At 42.4% G+C, this 18,471-nt stretch overlaps 1 protein-coding gene across 3 annotated transcripts in view; it reads right to left on the reverse strand.

Moving 5' to 3' along the window:
- The window catches only part of SHC4 (SHC adaptor protein 4), a gene marked incomplete at its 5' end in the record, with an annotated part of 124,300 nt that overhangs the window by 23,031 nt on the left and 82,798 nt on the right, over positions 1–18,471 (reverse strand). For 2 of the 3 annotated variants that reach the window (XM_082647513.1, XM_082647511.1), the window contains 4 exons: positions 2,128–2,307; positions 9,554–9,614; positions 11,918–12,089; positions 13,553–13,676. In XM_082647513.1, the coding sequence (XP_082503639.1) occupies positions 2,128–2,307; positions 9,554–9,614; positions 11,918–12,089; positions 13,553–13,676 (537 nt within the window). The remainder of the gene's footprint in view (positions 1–2,127; positions 2,308–9,553; positions 9,615–11,917; positions 12,090–13,552; positions 13,677–18,471) is intronic. The other variant, XM_082647512.1, reaches the window with a different exon arrangement.

Here is an 18,471-nt window from a genome sequence, read left to right on the forward strand (position 1 = left end):
GTTGTTGTTGTTGTTGTTGTACACGGGCCTTTCACTGTTGTGGCCTCTCCCGTTGCGGAGCACAGGCTCCGGACACGCAGGCTCGGCGGCCATGGCTCACGGGCCCAGCTGCTCCGTGGCATGTGGTATCTTCCTGGATCGGGGCACGAACCCGTGTCCCCTGCATTGGCAGGGGGACTCTCAACCACTGCACCACCAGGGAAGCCCGAATAAATACAATTATTTATCCTAAAAAACAAACAAACAAAAAAAACCCCTGGGGTCCAGAAACTTCTTTTCAAAACACTGTCCCTCTAACATATATTACCTTATCCACACAGGCTACTCTACATTAAACAGTTAAATTCACTGCAGAAATCTGAATTCATTGCATATCCCATCATCCATGGCACAAGATGCTCTCTGTGGTGCACATGGAGATGCACTACCCAGATCCCACTTCAAGGAAGGACCAAGTACCCCAGGTGCTTTACTGGGGCTGGTCTCCAGCTGACCACACCTTCAGGGTCTGCCTCAGCTGCAGAGAGCTGCTTGCCCAATGGCTTGCCCTCCTTCATGGCCCACATCCAAAGACTGAGATAAGTGGGGCTAAAAGGCCCTGCCCTTGGGCCCAATGTGGGGCAACTCTGACGGGCCCCCACATGCTCTCTGTAGGGTTGGCTGAGGCTCTGTCAGGCCTGCATGGTTGCTCCACCTCTCCCTCTGCCCAAGCCTGCTTTCTTCCCCTCCCTTCCTGGTACTGATCCCAATAAAGACCCTGCATGCCCAGCTCCAACTCAGAGTCTGCTTCTGGAGAACCCAACTGGGTTGTTTGGTCGCCAAGAGTGATCTTGGAAAGCTTGCAAGAAGATGGCCTACTTGCCACCTGGCTGGTAATGAAAACCTTTGTCTCAGTCTAGAGAGTTAAGGTGGTCAATTGAAGCTCAGCCTCAGCAAAATCTCTTTCCAAACTTTACTGTCACTGCAGCCACACTAGCTGGAAAGTCACCCTTGGCAGTCTAGAGGGACCTCCTGGGCTAGTGAAAGGACTTTCTCAGCGACTGATTCTCTATCTTTGGAGTGAGCCAAATTTGACACCAATCTCTGAACCCAACAAGCTTCAGTACTTTATGAAAAGCATTTTTTAATTTATTTTTTAGTTGATTGTAGGCTTTTGACTTGTTTTACTTTTATTTATTTATGTTCCTGTTTATGGACTTACCCCTGGAAGCAATCTGGCAGGAAAATGATGTTTGTCTTACTGTATTTTACTCACAGTACCTAGTTGAAGAAAGAAGTCACCTTATTTTAGTGCTATATAGATGACTTACTAAGGGGTTTTGAAATGAATAAAATTAACACCATCACTAAACAGAGTTGGAACAGTGGCCATTGTTCCCCATGCAAACAAACAAATTCAAAATTATCTCCTGGCTTTGACAGCCCTTCCTTCAGCAAAAGCACACAGCAGAAAGCAAAAGTTGGAGTCAATTTAAAGTGTTTGAAAAGATTATTCAAAATCAAAGTTCCAAAACCTTGAAATCCGTAACATCGCCACAAAGTTCTAACTTTTATTAACTGTGGTGAGGGATTGAGGTAAGAAAGAATACTTTTAACTCTCTGAAAAATGAGGCCAAGGAAATAGTATTCTTTAAAATGAGAGACAGTATAGTGAGTTGAACAGTGGCCCCCAAAAGATATGCTCAAGTCCTGATCCCTGGTACCTGCATATGTGACCTAATTTGGAAAAAGGGTCTTTGCACATGTAATTAAGGATCACGAGATGAGATCTTCCTGGATTTTGGGCCTACCTATAAGAGAAAGCTGTTGTCCTATAAGAGAAAGAAGAGGGAGATTTGAGACACAGGGGTAAGGCCATGTGAAGACGAGGGCAGAGATTGGAGTGACATGTCTACAAGCTAAGGAACACCAAGAATTGCTGGCAGCCACCAGAAGCTAGGAGAGCAACATGAAACCAGTACTCCTCCAGAGCCTCCAAAAGGAGTCAACCCTGCTGCCCTCTTGATTTAGGACTTCTGGCCTCCATAACTGTGAGAGAATGCATTTCTCTTGTTTTAAGACACCCAGTTTGTGGTAACTTGTTACAGCAGCACAGGAAACTAATACAGGCAATGAGAAGCCACTTACTTTCACGGTACCATGGGGTCCCCAGTGGGTGAGCTGGACTTTGATTTCCGGCAGAGCCCAGCGTGCTTTGAAGAGTCTGCGTATTGATGTAGCAGGGGTCGTCAAAGAGATCCACTCGGCACGCAGGCTTCATCAATGACGTGTCTCTTTGGGACTGTACCCCTCTCTCATGTGCATTACCTGTAGTGAGTAAAGATCAATGTACGGTGTTTTTGCTTTGGAAACAAGAAATAAAATCACGTTTGAGTCCAGAATTGACAGGAAGGGAAAAGCCATGCCCATCCCATGCAAGGATTGAATACTGACTTTGAGATTTGACCTGTTAAAACAAAATATGCACCAGTCTTTGAGGGAAAGCACCCTCTTTTGGCCTCCCTGCACCTCCCTGCCCGTCCCTCAGCTGACCCTTTGCTTCAACAGCAGACAGCAGACAAACCAGAAAGATGTGAAAGAGGAACAGCAAGCGGAGGAAGGACGCTGACCGGCCAGCAAAGAGCACAAACCCGTACACGACACCGCTCAGAGCTGCAGCCCAGGAACGAAGAAAACCACACATGCCATGTGGAACTTGAATATCTACTAGTTATTGAAACCGCTTTTCAAAAAACTCGTTACTTAATTTTAAATTAGTAAGAGTGGGAAGTCTGTCTTCCCTTTATTGCCAAAGTTTCGTTTCACCAAGCACAGCCCGGCACCAGCTGCTGATGTTCATTCTGTCATCTAATGGAAAGAACTCACCCCTCAGGTTACGTCCTCTGTCCCCTTAATCTGCCTTCTCCTCTCCATTCTATTCCATACATGTGGCCAAAATGATCTTTTTACAACTGAAAATCCGATCCTACTTCTCAGAGGTTTAAAAACATTCACTGCTTCCCACTGCTCTTGGGATACAACTCAAACTCTTCAACAAGCCCCAGGCCCTGCTCCCGGGCACCCAGCTTCCACTGCAACCCTGTCCTCCCCAGTCTGCCCCTGCTCACATCGGCCTTCTTGCACTAGAATCCCCACTGTAAGGCCATCTTCTCTGGTTGACATGCCCCCTTCCCTCCCCTTCTCCAGCACCCTCATCCTTCGGTGAGGTCAGTTTAAACATCTCTTTCTCAAGAGAGCCCTCCCTGACTTTCTCAGACTAGACTATGTCTCTCTGCTTCCCTCTGAAGCCCATACCACAAGAGTACTTAATTCTATTATGTTATGATGTTTCTTAATATCTGTACTGCATCTAGACTGCATGTTCTACGAAGACACAGATCCTGTCTTGCTGACAGCTGCAGCCCCTGCCTCTAGCATATGCCTGGAACACATTATCACATCAACAAATAGTTACTGCCTGAATGGATTACAGCACCATATTTTACTACCTGATGGCATGAGGTACTTTGTACCATTCAACTGGTCCTGTCCTGAGAATGCCAGGACAGAATGTTTTTGTCTTTCTGTTTACACAAGTACCTTTATAGTTTTGGCCATACATATACAAGATCCCCGTGAGGCTGCACCTGAAGCAGTGACATTGTTATTTCATTGTCTTACCGCAAAACATCACTCCTTCCAGTCAACTAAACCCCTTCAAAGGACCAACTGCCCACTGGATTTCACACCATGGTGAAGAGTGCTGTGATTCTTATAACACAAGTATGGAAACCTAAGAATACACCAGATAGGGGGAGCCCAGTCAAGACTACAGTCCTACCATCTGCTCCTCCTTTGCTCCTCTCTGTTCGATCCTGCCTGTCACCCTGTCCCATGTCATAATCTGTACGTGGAATATTCTGAGGGAAGAGTGGGATTTGACAGAGGAAGGGGCAATAGGGCCCCTCGTTTCTTTGTTGCTTTTGGCAACATACGACAGTTTCCATTTACTTGGTTAAGTGGATTTATGAAATATGTTATCCAGTTTAAACTAAACTTACTTTCACAAATGGACAAGTGGCTAAAGGATCACTGCAAAAAAATCAAGGATTGAAGATCATTCTTTTACTGAGTACAAGCTCCTCCTTAGCTACACTCTGAGCTTACGAACAAGCATAATCTAATTAGATCAGAATGTCGGCCTCCTAACAGTTAAAATTATCAAGATTGAAATGTGGATTTATGTCTGTTTTCTTTATCAATAATGCCCTAAATGTATACCAGACCTTGAGATATTACCTAATGATAGTATTCAGCCACTATAACTAGCAAGACAATTTTTAAAAATGTCTATCATTAACTTTAACTGAAATTTTCTATTTCTGTGTGTGTTTTATAATACATGCACAATATATTAGCACAGTGTAGAGAACTGATGCATGATTGAATTAATATTTATTTAGGAGTGCCTGCTCATAAAAAGTTACTGAGGGCTTCCCTGGTGGCGCAGTGGTTGAGAGTCCACCTGCCGATGCAGGGGACACGGGTTCGTGCCCCGGTCCAGGAAGATCCCACATGCCACGGAGCGGCTGGGCCCGTGAGCCATGGCCGCTGAGCCTGCGCGTCCGGAGCCTGTGCTCCGCAACGGGAGAGGCCACAACAGTGAGAGGCCCGCGTACCGCAAAAAAAAAAAAAAAAAAAAAAAAAAAAATTTACTGAAAGTGGAATATGATGAACAGTATTTGTAAGAAGTCTGCTTCTAAATTAACATGGACCTGGGTTCCACAGATCCCTGTGGTATCTCTTACTATTTGTGTGGCCAGGGGCAAGTTACTTAACCTCTCTGTCCGTTTTCATACCTGTAAAATGGGGATGCTGAGCTTAAAATACATTGTGAGGATTAAATGAAAGACTGTGGGTAAGCCCCTCACTGAGCATAGTGCCTGCCTTGCAGCAGGCGTTCTTCTCACTGTTCAGTTGTGTGTCTATTGGGCCTCTGCACATGACACTTATCTCTTGCTGTAATATCCTTCCCATCCATTTCTTGACCTAACTCCTATTTGTCCTTTAAGATTCTGCTCTGAATCCCCCTCCTTCAGGAAGCTTTCCACTGAGTCCTCCCTCCTCCCCCGCCCCCCACCCCAGGCTGGGTAAGGTGCCACTCCATAATAAACTGTAGGTCTCTGTTTACTTCCCTGTCTTCCCCTTGAGACCGAAAATTCCTTGAGTCCTGAGGAGAGACTAGAACCCATTTTTCTGAGTATCTTCTTCATCTTCAATGCCTGGTATGAAGCAGATGCGCAAAAGAAAAATGTCAGCTGAATGAACAGATGACTGAATGTCTACCAGTTTTCCTTTCTTAGCAAATGTGACCCCACCACGCTCTCAAGACCCGAAGTCAACCCTTAGCGCAGGGCGCTGACTCATCTGCCCCTCACAGAGCACTGGCATGAGCTGACTACATCAAGTTCACCATCCCACAGGGTTACACAAAAGCATCAATGTCTATACAGTCTCTCTTAAAAACTACCATTCCTTTTTCTCAAATGCACCATTATATCTAAGTCAGCAAAGTTGTCTTAAATTTAAAAAAACAAACAAACAAACTCACCCCATGCTGAAATTTAAAATCTTTCTAGGATAAAGTGTGTGGTTATTCAGAGCTTAACTACACATGCCAGCCATCATGCATTCCAAAAGTTCTTTGTGCAAAGTGTTACTCTGAGAAACTATCCAACCTGCCTAAGAGAAGATTTGTGGCAGAAAATAAATACATACACAGTGTATATACTGGAGGTACCAAAGTTTTTAAGTGCTAGCCCTTAGGGTCTGTGGGAATTTAACATCTTTTTGATTAAAAATATCAACATTTTCATTTTGACTTGAAGGTTGGGGAAACAGTATGCTATTTTGCTAATTATTTTTTTCCACAAGGGAATTTATTATTAAGGACAGAGATCTTTTACACATCTGGCAATAAATATAATTAACTCCTTCAACAGGAAGCCTACTGCAGTACTTATTATACACCAGAATTCAAATTTTAAGTCAATATTTGAATAAGTAAATGTCTTTGAGTTAAAAAGCCAAAACTTGTTGAAAATGTTTGTATAGGTGTCTCTCAAATGCTTATGTGTGAATCTCTGGGAAAAGCCATAAAAACTGTCTATTTGCTATTTTGGCAACTGCTATTAATTTGGTGACTGGTCATAAATTTCTGATCTTATTTATTTATTTATTTATTTATTTGGCTTCATCGGGTCTTAGTTGTGGCACGCAGGACCTTTGTTGCAGCATGCAGGACCTTGTGGCACGTGGGCTTCTCTAGTTGCAGCACGCAGGCTTTTCTCTAGTTGTGGTGTGCGGGCTCAGTAGTTGTGGCACGTGGGCTCAGTACTTGCAGCACGCAGGCTTAGTTGCCCCATGGCATGTGGGATCTTAGTTCCCCAACCAGGGATCAAGCCCATCTCCCCTGCATTGGGAGGTGGATTCTTAACCACTGGGCCACCTGGGAAGCCCTCAGATCACTTTTAAACACATACCCAAGTAGTCATAGGCAGACCCCAAGATAGGAACCCCTGACTTCTGGGTGTCTGTGGATTAAAAGACACTGAGTTAGGAAAGTCCTTCCTGCCACAGCAGGAGGGACTTATACTTGTCACAGCCCCTGGAGCAGGGGTTGAGTCCTTCGATCCCTCTATGTGCTGAGTGGCTGAGGTCTGGGGAAATGGCTTCCTAGCACTCTGGTTCCCACTGGAAGTTAGAACCTGCTTTTCTAAGAAAACAATGCTGTAGCTCAGTGATTTTCAGGGGAAGAGGATATCCAGCTGGAGGGGTTTTTCCAAACTATAAACACCATCTCTCACCTCCCCGAGATTCTGAAAGGTTCCCAGCCATGAATTGTTACCTTATTGCCACCAAAAAGGAAGACAGTGTGCTGAAGCTCAGTATTGGTCCCAGACTCTTCCACAATTAGAGTATAACTAAAGAACAGATGCTTACAATAGAATATCCTATTGTTGTATTTGTCATTACAACATATACACTTAAGCTCCAGTATAGGAAACCAAATAGTAGAATATGGTCACTTGTCTAGGAGATAGCCAACGTGGCTAAAATTAATTCTACGGAAAAATAGATTCCAGCCTCCAAATAAGTGATTATTACAAAAGTCTGTTCTTGAGTTTGGATCTGATAGTGGCTTAGGGCATGTGTAAAGCATGAAAGAATAAGGGGTTACGTTGTTCGTTAGTTTAAAGGAGAAATAAAACCAAGATAAACAGAAAGAACAAATTGGATTCTATGACAAGGTTATACTTACAAAAAGAAAAATCTTGAATAAAGTTGAAATAGTGTTGCTTTGAGGGGAAGGACACTTTAAAAATATAAAATAAAAATCAAGGTGAAAGCTTCTGAGGAAAAAAAAAGAAAGGAGACCTTGCCCCTTTTCTCTGATGGTAATGTCGTGATTTCGAACATTCAACATCATTCTAGAAATGTCGAGGATTCCTGTTCAGTGAGTTCCCTTCAGAAGCTAGGTGGCTGAGGCCAGAGGGGCGTGCCATGACGACTGCTTAATGGGGAGGAGGGATGAGCTGTGGGAAGAGAGGTATTGGGGCAGGGCGAAACATTTTGGAGTTCCACAGGACTCTCTCCTAGATCCAAAACTCTCTCTCCCCCTCCACGTACCCTCTCAATGCAGTGATCTGGGAACTGGTCCTGGCACACTTAGGAATACCAGTACTCATTTATACTCTTTCTCTCCCTTCCCCTCCCACTTCCCTCTCTGTGCCTGGATAATTCCCACTCATCCTTCAGGTCTTAGTTTGGTTGTTACTTCTTTCGGGAGACCCTCTCTAGCCTCCCAGATTAAGTTAGGTTTCCCTGTTATTTGTTCCCATAACATCCTGGGCTTTGAAACGCTCATCATATTTGTAAGCACTGGTTTAAGGTATGCCCTCTGGCTAAACTGCAAAAGACATGAATGCCAATTGTGTCTCCATCCCTAGCACCCAGCTCAGGGCCCCACCCCACAGGACGACCTGATGATCACTGAGTCATTGTTGGATAAATGAAGAACATAGAATGAGAAAAAACAGGATGTGGAGACAGTTCAAAGTGAGCTTCAGCACAGGCAGAAAATGGATACAAGACTACAAAGCACATGTGGGATGTTCCTGACTATTAAATCCTAGGTTAGAAATCTCTAGGGTAAAGGAAAAGAGGAACGAAGGAAGGAACTGCAGCTCCTAGAGGACACAGTTTTAAAAAGACATTTACACTTGACACTAATTTGTTTTAGTCATATTATTAAGAATTCATTTGGAATTTTAAATACCTTTAAAGAGTGGCATCGAATTTTAATTTCCTTCAAAAAGAACCATGTTTTTAAAGAATTTAAAATACTGCCTCTGCTCACTACTCTGATTATCTTTGCAGGGTGGAGGAAAGTGGTAATCACAGCCGTACCAAGACCCTCATGTACCCCCACTGTATAAGAAAAAATAAAATTCATGGGTTACACTGGCAAAATTCCATAAGAAATATGAAGATATCCTTGGAAGTGAGAAACTACCTTCTAGTTGGCAAGCGTCTGCTAATTTAATTTGAGTTCCGAAGTGTGGTTCTCCAACTCTATCCTCCACTGCACTATTTACAATGTCCAGTTATCTCCCCCTCTAAAGCTGCAAAACTGTCCTTCCCAAAGAAATACTTTCAACAATTTATAAGAATAAAATGACTAACTAGCAGTAGAATTCTTTTATGAAAATATATTTCCAACTTGATAGTCTATGCCCTACATTTGTGTTGTGGAAAAGTTGTGCCTGATGTCAATTATCACATGCAGTAATAAGATATTTAATACCCCGGCAAGTATGGGGTGTATGAACCTCTAATTGGGACTCTCACATTTCAGATTTCTTTTTGTTCCCTTTGCCAAGCAGAAATAAAGGTTTTCTCTTAATCCTAATGGAGTTGACAAGCATCAATTTTCATATTAGCTTATTGTCTGATATTCTTTGAAATGGAACTGCCTTGAGTTTTGAGTAGAGAAATCACCTTTCCAGTAAGAGAGCTTTCATGATATCCAAGCAGTGAGGGACTTCCCTGGTGGCGCAGTGGTTGAGAGTCCGCCTGCCGATGCAGGGGACACGGGTTCGTGCCCTGGTCCGGGAAGATCCCACGTGCCGCGAAGCGGCTGGGCCCGTGAGCCATGGCTGCTGAGCCTGCGCGTCCGGAGCCTGTGCTCCGCAACAGGAGAGGCCATGACAGTGAGAGGCCCGCGTACCGCAAAAAAAAAAAAAAAAAAAAAAAAAAAGCAGTGAAAGATTCCATAAAGCAGAATTGTAGTGTGGAAGAGTACACAGGAGCAGGGGAGAACCATAGCTTTTCAACTGACACACAGGTGGCATTCTGCGCTTCTCAGAATGTGGGAAGCCTGCAACTGAAGCATTACATGTTTGGTTATATACACCTGACTTTCCCATGAACTATTTAAGAGCAAGGGCCACACACGACCATAACGTAGAAGAAATAAGGAGAGTGGCAGATGGAGAAGGGCAATTGTACCTACCTATTGCCCTGCTTTGTTCTAGACAGTTCTCATACACACTGCTGCACTTGGAGTTTCCCGGCTGTATAAACAACAAATTGTGAAACATTTACAAACATAGTAAACGTTCATAAACTTTCAAAAAACACACAAAACACTAATAATGCTCCCAGCAGAATTTAGCCGACAACTCCATTTTCTGACACAGGAAGTGTCTGACAGGTGAGAAAAAGAAACTGAGATTTTGGACAGGGAGTATAGCCTCCTTTCCCAGTGCACTGTTTTGGAACTGCAGAGGTGGGTCTGATTAGGGTGGGGGAGGTCATAAATGTAAGGTCTATATCCTGAGGGTTATAGACCTCGGCTTGGGAGGTCACATTCCAGGATTCAATCCAAGCTCAGCCAGAAAGTGTGATTTCCAGGACACTTATATAAACACTGGCCATTTAGCAAACCTCTATCTAACCGTGAACTGGCAGATTGGAGCCCCACTCTACTAAGGTTTGTGCCAGACCCACTTTTCATCCCTGAAAAATCTCATGCTATCAAAGGCTTCGATTATCCCATATACACACAGCTCTCTTCAGTAAGGGTATGGGATCTACTGATGCCTTTGAGAAGGGCAATGTCTTTGCTTTAGAAAGATTAATCCAGCAATACCATGCAAGAGGGTTTAAAGGAATGAAACTGGAGACAAGGAAGGGGCTTTCAGAATCATCTGGGCAAGTGAGGACCAGAACTTAGAAAGATGCAACAGGAATGAAAAAGGTTGGTTAGATTTAAGATACTTTCATGGTAGGATCCTAAGTCTTGAAGACTGAGTTGATAAGTGTGAGAAAACAAAAGACTGTAGATCAGTGAAAGAACAGGAGTGCCATTAATAAACATGAGTACGTCAGGAGAGGGATCTAGCTTGGAGTCAAGGTAAAATGCTGAGTCTAATCTTGGTATAAACAAGCAATGAAATGCTTGTGGCATCACAGCTGGAGAGGTAGGTAATGGCTGAAGACAGAGAAGCTGGTGGAGTGTGTGTGCACAGGTGGCATGTCAGAGAAGAAACCAGGGCCAAGGGCAGAGCACTGGACAGGGATTCCATGGTGGTAAGGCTTGGGTTTGCAGGGGAGGGCATGCAAGAAAACAAGATATAAAAAGGAAAGATGTGGGCTTCCCTGGTGGCGCAGTGGTTGAGAATCCGCCTGCCGATGCAGGGGACACGGGATCGTGCCCCGGTCTGGGAAGATCCCACATGTCACAAAGCGGCTGGGCCTGTGAGCCATGGCCGCTAAGCCTGCGCGTCCAGAGCCTGTGCTCCGCAACGGGAGTGGACACAGCAGTGAGAGGCCCGCGTACCACAAAAAAAAAAAAAAAAAAAAGGAAAGATGCCACTTACTTTGAAACACATCAAAAATCAGATGGATTGATGGGTGATAGCTAACAACATAGGATGACAGGGCAAATAGAGTAGAATTATAATTGTAGAATCTAGGTGGTGAGTATATGAGTGTTCATGTGTAATTCTTTCAACTTTTTTGTAAGTTTGAATATACTCAATAAAATGTTAGAAAACATGAAAAAAGAAAGAAAAGCAGCAACTAGAGATGCAGAATGAGAATGACATGACAAAAATGTTTAGAAGCTAACAGAAGAGGTCTAAAAAAAAAAGAGGCAGCCAACAGATATCACAGGCTATAGACAGATTCAGAATATTGAAGAAGGAAATAGATTTAACAATTAAACTGCTGGTGACCAAAAAAAAAGTTGGTGACCACTGTAAAAGAAATTTCTATCAAGTTGTCAAGCAGAGTTCAGATTTTGGAAGTGTAGTGTGGATGTGAATGCAGAAATACAGGCAGTGTTTTCTAGAAGTTTGTGGGTGAAAGGAAGGTGAGAGAGAGGTAGGACATTATTAGATGAGTTGGAGGAGTCCGAGTTTATTTGCAGACAGAAGCGAAAGAACAAGTAGACAGACAGAGAATAAAGACTGAGACAGAGGTTGATGGACAGAACAAGGGCACAGAGTTGGTAGGAGGGGATGGGATCAGGAGCTCAGGGAGAAGATTAGCCATGGAGACAGTAGCTAAGGAAGAGAACCAAGGAGAACACAGGAAGACTTGGAGATGCGGAAGGGTGAAGTTGAAAATAACATGTTGGACCGTCCTTGTCTTCCCAATGAAGTAAGATGTGAGGTCACTTGCTGAGGATGAGGTTGGGGGATTGGGAGTAAAAATTATTGAGTACAGGTTCCGACAATGATTCACTCTCTGGCTCTGTACTGAGGAAGATGATACCTTCTCTAAACTAGCATTTGGTAATCCTCAAATTAAGCTCTCAGTGGGAAGGACAGAAATGCATTGTTAGTTCTAATAGCATTAAAATGTTACTTACCAAATAGCACAACTTTTCACACCGTATGGGGCAGTAAGCCATTTGTTCTGTGGTTTGAACTTTGATCCGTACATCTGAAACACCACCTGCAGGTGGCTGCTTGCCCGGGATTTCATTGTAATACTCATGATCTTCTCTCTCCTCAGTATGGTCATCAACGTGCACCTCCTCACTGTAAGGGAAAAAAGAATCCCCAAGAGGCTGGGTGGGAATTCAAATGCTGTAGGGGATGTAGAGTGATCAGAACCATGCAAATCATCCTGAAAACATCTGTATGGAAGCAACCAGATGGCTGAATTGTTAGGTTTCTGTAGACAATTAAAGTGGGGTAAGCCAACAAAAAGTGCCAAGGGTGATGCTTTTGTGTCTCCTCTCAGTGATAAAATATATGCATACACATATATATATGAACTCCCTGAATGTCAGTTGTTTTTGTCAATCGGATAAAAACACAAAGTTTTCCTGGATTTTTCCAGCACTCTTTCATTGTACCATTTTGGAAATGTTTTGCTCAAAGGAAATTTAAATATTGGGCAGTGGGCCTGGCCCAGTTTACTAAACCAAGATGAAAAAACGAGAAGGCTATGGCCAGCTAACTTGTCTGCACAAATCTGGAGTATATGAGATTCATAAAGAAATATTAGAACCATATGTGGCAAGTGGGGAGATTTGTGTAAACATGCATTGTTTTTAAAATTGAAACAGGGAAAAAAAAAAAAAAACAGATTTTTCTTCCGAATTGGAATTAGTAAAAGTTTCTTACGAGAAAGAATAAATCAAGTCCATTTGAATTGAGCTGATTCCACTGACAACCCACACAGTTTTGTTGGGTTCATTACATGTCAACAAAACAACAGCACTAAGAGGTAAGTGCTACCCTAGGAAAAATTCAACAACAAGGCCTGCTGGAAGCCCCTCCCCTTTGCTACCCTAGACCACCTCATACAGGGAGATCTCCAAACCCGGTGTCTGTTGATACACAAAATGCCAAATTAGGGGGGTTCCAGAAATGCATTTAAAAGTGTCCAAATAGTTTATTTCTTGGGCGTGAATTCTGCAAGTCAGGGGCCTCACTGCATTCCACACATGGTGGAGTTTGACAGGCCTGAAAAGGGTTCAGCTTTCATTGTGGACTAGACAGAACAACCAGATCCCTGGGTCATGTCATGTTCTACCCCTGCCACAGTCCGGCTGGAGCTGATCTATTTGCACTGCAAATGAACAAACTAATAGGAATTCCTGCCACAGACACTTGATTCTTATTATTTTGCTCTTCTTTCTTAATTTTTTTAACTGATCTGCCAGGGATCTGGGGCTGAAACAAACCTAAGGAATTTGTTCATGCTCATTGTATGACATTACCTAATTAATTCATAGCTCTGTATACCATCAGAGAAACAGGGTCGACCCCTTCTCACCTTTAGTGTTTCCTCTAGTTCTATTACAAAGCAAAAGGAAATACCTGAACAAATATGAATGGAAGAAAAATAGAAATGTCACTGTTAGTTTGTACTGAAACTGTACCTATTTGTAAAAAAAAAATTACTAAGTTCATTAGTCAATTTAAAATGCCGTATTAATTTTAAAACGAAACAAAATATGATAAGTCAAATAATTACAGAACTCCTGGCTGACCTTTCAGAAGAAGTATTCAAAGAAGGATTTTTCAAATACTGTTTAAACCGGAGTTCAAAAGCCTGCCCTATGGTACTTATGACGTCTTGGGCCATTCCATTGCTGCATTCCAATATGTGGCAGGCTGCAAGAGGACATACAAAAAAATTACAATAAATTTTCAGTAAGAGAAGATTAGATAAGTTCAAAATACTTCCAGAACATGAACTGGTAATTGAGTAAAAGTAGGTTTACAAGCTCTCTTCAGCTCTGAAATGGCATAGTTCATATTTCATATGCATCGAAGAGAAGAAACATTCATATTTGACAACTAAGTATCTCAAAACACTTATAAATTTTGGCCTGGAGGCAGGTATTTGGGGCCCACATTTTAATAAAGGCAGACTGATCGTGACTAATGATGTGACCCATGTTCAGTGTTTGCTCTAGAATTCAATACAGAAGATGCTTAGGGCAGCAACCTGACGGGAAGATGAGGTTTACAGCCTTGTCTTTGCATGGTACACTACAGATGACTGAGAAAGGGTAACTCTCTAAACCTCCCCCCACAAAACGGGGGATGAGCTACTGGTGAAGAGAGGGGCTTTAGAATACCCCCTCCTCTAGCCATCCCTTTTCCCTGTCATTGCTACTAGAAAGCGGTGATGGTATGGTAATCCCTGTCTTTGAAATCCTATTAAAGAACTATCTCCAGTAAACATCCAGACCAAGAGTCCATGAAGCTGACATTACTAGAAGATATTAAAAATTTTATTAGACACTTTCTTTGAAAAACAGTTACTGGAAAGGGCTAGTTATCACTAGCAAATTAAAGAAATAAATTGTGGAGGGGGCAGCTGACGGAACATCACAAACGAATTGGCACATCCGCTGCTGCTGCTTCTGTGTAAAAAACAGAGCTTGTGTTCAGGGACTATAAATTAATCTCCCCATCATATGGAATATCAGTTGCCTTCGTTAGAGTATGGTGTTGTGCTTAGGGCCTTACAATACAAAACCTGAATTGAATTTGAAGTTTCCTCAGGATGGCTTAGAAAAGAGTCATAAGGATGACTTAAGGATATAGGCAATAAAGTCTCATGAGACATTTTTAAAACATATATTGGTTTGTATAGCCTGAAGAATTGAGGGATGAGGAAAAGCTTGATAATGGTTCAATATATACAAGAATGTTGTAAAAACTGTCAGCTATTCTCTGAGAATAGGAAAGGCTTAAGTGAGTACATAGCAAAATAGCTTAGATACCAGGGAAGCTGTGAAACGGTGGAACTGTGGAACCAACACTGGAACATTTTACTAAAAGGGATACCTGAGGAGAGGAGGATACCTGTCGTGATGTAATGATTTAACTGTGTTGACTTGGAAGCGTGATTTTAGGCTCTGCCTTGTCTTGAAAAGGATTTTGTATTATTTAAAGTAAAAGAAAATTCATTCACTTCTAACTGAATTTGCAGAGCCTATAACAGAGAGTTAAGGTAGAACTTACAATGGTGTTTCCTAGCTTTATGCTGATATCATCTCAAGGAATCTCAGATAATTCTCATTTCAGAATTAGCTGAACATTTACTTAAAGAATTGGTGTCTCTGAACTTTGGGAAGGGGTGTGTGTGTGTGTGTGTGTGTGTGTGTGTGTGTGTGCGCGTGCAGGGGGCGGCATCAGTAAGTCAAACCATGCTAAGGTGTCAAATCTCCAAAAGGGTTAATTATCATTTCTTACAAGGCTGTCCCTTTAAAGAAGCAATTTAGATCCTGAAATAGACTTAGGAGCCAATTACAGTTTTGAAAACTCAATTAAGAATATCTATAAGTTAATATCCTTTTTACCAAAGGAAAATGTTTGGTCTGTCTTTAGACTGCCATTGTATATTGCCCCTTCTTTTTCTCTACACTAGCTTCACACAGTGACCAACACATAGAATGTGTTCTAAAAATATGTGATGAATGAATAATTCTGATTTTTCTAATCACACCCATAATTCTACTGTGAGAAACTGTCTTCAATGTTACCATTATGGGGCAGCATCTCACCACCAGTGAGTGGTACAGATGATTGCTTGGGACATTTGTGAAAAGGGTCTCCTCTTTCTTGGTCAGGCCTCATATCCTTAAACCTACAAAGCGCCCTTGGAGATGTGTCCTCTGGTGGAGCTAAAACAGTTGTGTTACGTTCTGAGAAGAAAAGGTAATTCACTTGAATTCTTTTCATCCATAAATTCCTGGTCCAATTAAAAATGAAGTCAAGACCAGGAATCATATCAAAATGGAAACAATTTTTGTAATTTTATTTTCTCTTAGGATCATGGAGATGTCTTGAGATAAAGATGGAAAAGATAACGAGAGAGGCAGGAAAAGGAAAGGAGGGAGGGAGGCAGGGAGGGAGGGAGGGAGGGAGGGAGGGAGGGAGGGAGGAAGACCAAAGTGTACCTCCCATGAGAGGGATGTGAGAACAAAGATGGCTGAAAAAACACTGTGAAAAGATTCAGATCCCAGTTCAAGTTCTAATTATGCCACAATCTGTGTGAATAAGGTACTCTATAGCAAGGTCTCACCTGCCAAGACAGGGCCCTGTGAGATCTCTAAATCCCTTCTTGCTTTATAGAAATCCTATCCTCCCTCAGTCGCAGTAGCTTAAACCCTCTGAGGTACAGGGCAAGGCACATGGGCACAGGAATGAATGAATCAACCCACCCACTAACTGTCCCCTACCACTTCTCATGTACTTCTAAAATGTTTATTTCTCTCAACTTTGCTGACTCTGATACTTGAGGTTTTTGTCCTGTTCCTGGGCTGATGCTACCAACACACTTTCTGCTTCGCTCTGGATGACCTTATTGCTGTCATATTACTTTTTTCTGGATTAAACAGAAAAAAAAAGAAAACACAGTGGTGCCTATCTCCATGAAAGAAACAACTGGACAAAAAGTCTGACCCTGTGCAGGTGTCCTGTGCAGCCTCACCAACTTCAGGGAACACACACATTTTGATGGTGCTCTCGTTGCCACTCACATGCTGCTCTGTGAAAATGCTCTTTGTTCTTTTCTAGGTTGGTCATGAGCCAGAATAGGAACGGGTTTGTCCCCTTTCCCAGTGCTAGACCCATCTCCAAAAATTCAGATAAGCACCAGCTTAGCCAGGAATTTCCCAATCTTTAGCTAATGGGAAGGAAGAAAGACAGCATATAAAAAGTCCAATTCCCCAAGAAAGGATTTGACTTTCCAGTGATGTGATAATTTTGCATGGAGGCCTGAGCCTTGATCTCCATATCTGGAATCAGAAACACACCTGGGTTCTTTTCATCCTGCCTTGTAGCCAGATAGACCTACAATTCTATTCTTAGTATCAGGTACTGTACTATATTAAGTAAGATTTAAAAGAATCTTGGATTCTTATCCTTCTGTCGTTTTCATGTGGTTTCCTAATTGGATAGTCATGGACAAGAGGCTGAAAACAATTCTTCAAGAATAACAGGCCCTTCTTTATTGTTTTATATTTAAATGGACCAGTTTTATTGTTTTCGTTGCTCGTTTGCTTGCTGCTTTTGGTTTTTATCAGAAAATCAGAAATTCAAGAGTGCAGCTTCTCAGATCAACCACCAGATGGTGCTGTGGGACTGAGGCGCGGAGCCTACCACCCCTTAGGAAGAAACCAGCCTGAAGAAGCTAGCCTGCAGTCCAGTCCATAGCTTCAGAATGTCACTAGGACCATGACGGATGTATTTTATAACCATAAATATACATAATTGGGTTAATTTAAATTGGTTTTACAGTGTTCTTTTGTTTTGGTTTGGTTTGTTTTTGGGGTTTTTTTGGCTTTCTTTTGGTTTTGGGGTTTTTTTTGCTTTCTTCAGAGACTCGGGACCATGGCCTTCCTATATCCAGGTAGTTCAGGTAAACTGGGACCTCTTCACAGACTAGATTCAGAGAAAATATTTAAGCCTTTCTGGACTGTACACATTTGGAGTAAGAAGTGAAGAGATTTCCTCATTTACAGCAATTACAGGGGCAGGCTGTATTAGTCACTAGGTAAACTCAAAACACTCTTACTGGAACTTACCTTTTCTACAGAAAAGGCCTTTTATAGAATAAGGGGTTCTCTAAAGAGTCCTAGCCAAGATGGAAAAAGTGGCAGCTTCCCTGCCTTGAATGCACTAATGCTATAAGTGAATCAAGCAGATGGGAGACAGTGGGAGCATTCAGGATTATTATAGCATGAAGCTTGGCTCCGCCCCGGCTCTCCTCATCCCTGAGGTCTGGCTCCTGCCTTGACCCATGCACTGACACACTGTGCTTCCCATGGTGACCAGTGGCCTGTCAACTGCTGGACTGAATGGCATTTTCTACCTCCATTGCCCTTAACTCTTCTTCAGTCTGAGACATTCCCAGGTTCTTCTCCCAGAGAAACTGCTCTTCGTGCATCTTAGCGGATACTCATCTCTTGGTCTTCTCCCACTCCCTGAGACCCTCAGCCTTCTTCTTTCTGGGTTCTTCCTTCAGCGATCTAGCTCACCCTTAGGGCTAAGAAGCTGCAGCTTTTCCGAATCTGCACCAGAAGGCCTGTCTCTCCTCAGGCCCCACAAACCTCTGGGCGTCTCCTTTCTACTGAACATTTTCCCCTGGATGAACCAAACTCACCAGCGAAGTTTATAACATTGTCTTTCTGATTTCACTGTTTTTTTGTATTTATTCAAGGATTCAGAACATTCTTTTCTTTTTACTAATGTAATAAATATTCATTATAGTAGTTTTAGAAAACAGAAAGACTCTAGGAAATAAAAATTACATAAGTCTCACTATCCAGGAATAACTACATACTATTAACATTTTGGCATGTGTCTTTCCAGTCTTTTTCTCTTTTACATCTTTATTGGAGTATAATTGCTTTACAGTGTTCTGTTAGTTTCTGCTGTATAATAAAGCGAA

This window comes from Grampus griseus, assembly GCF_964374135.1.
Source record: "Grampus griseus genome assembly, chromosome: 2".
Lineage (NCBI taxonomy): Eukaryota > Metazoa > Chordata > Mammalia > Artiodactyla > Delphinidae > Grampus > Grampus griseus.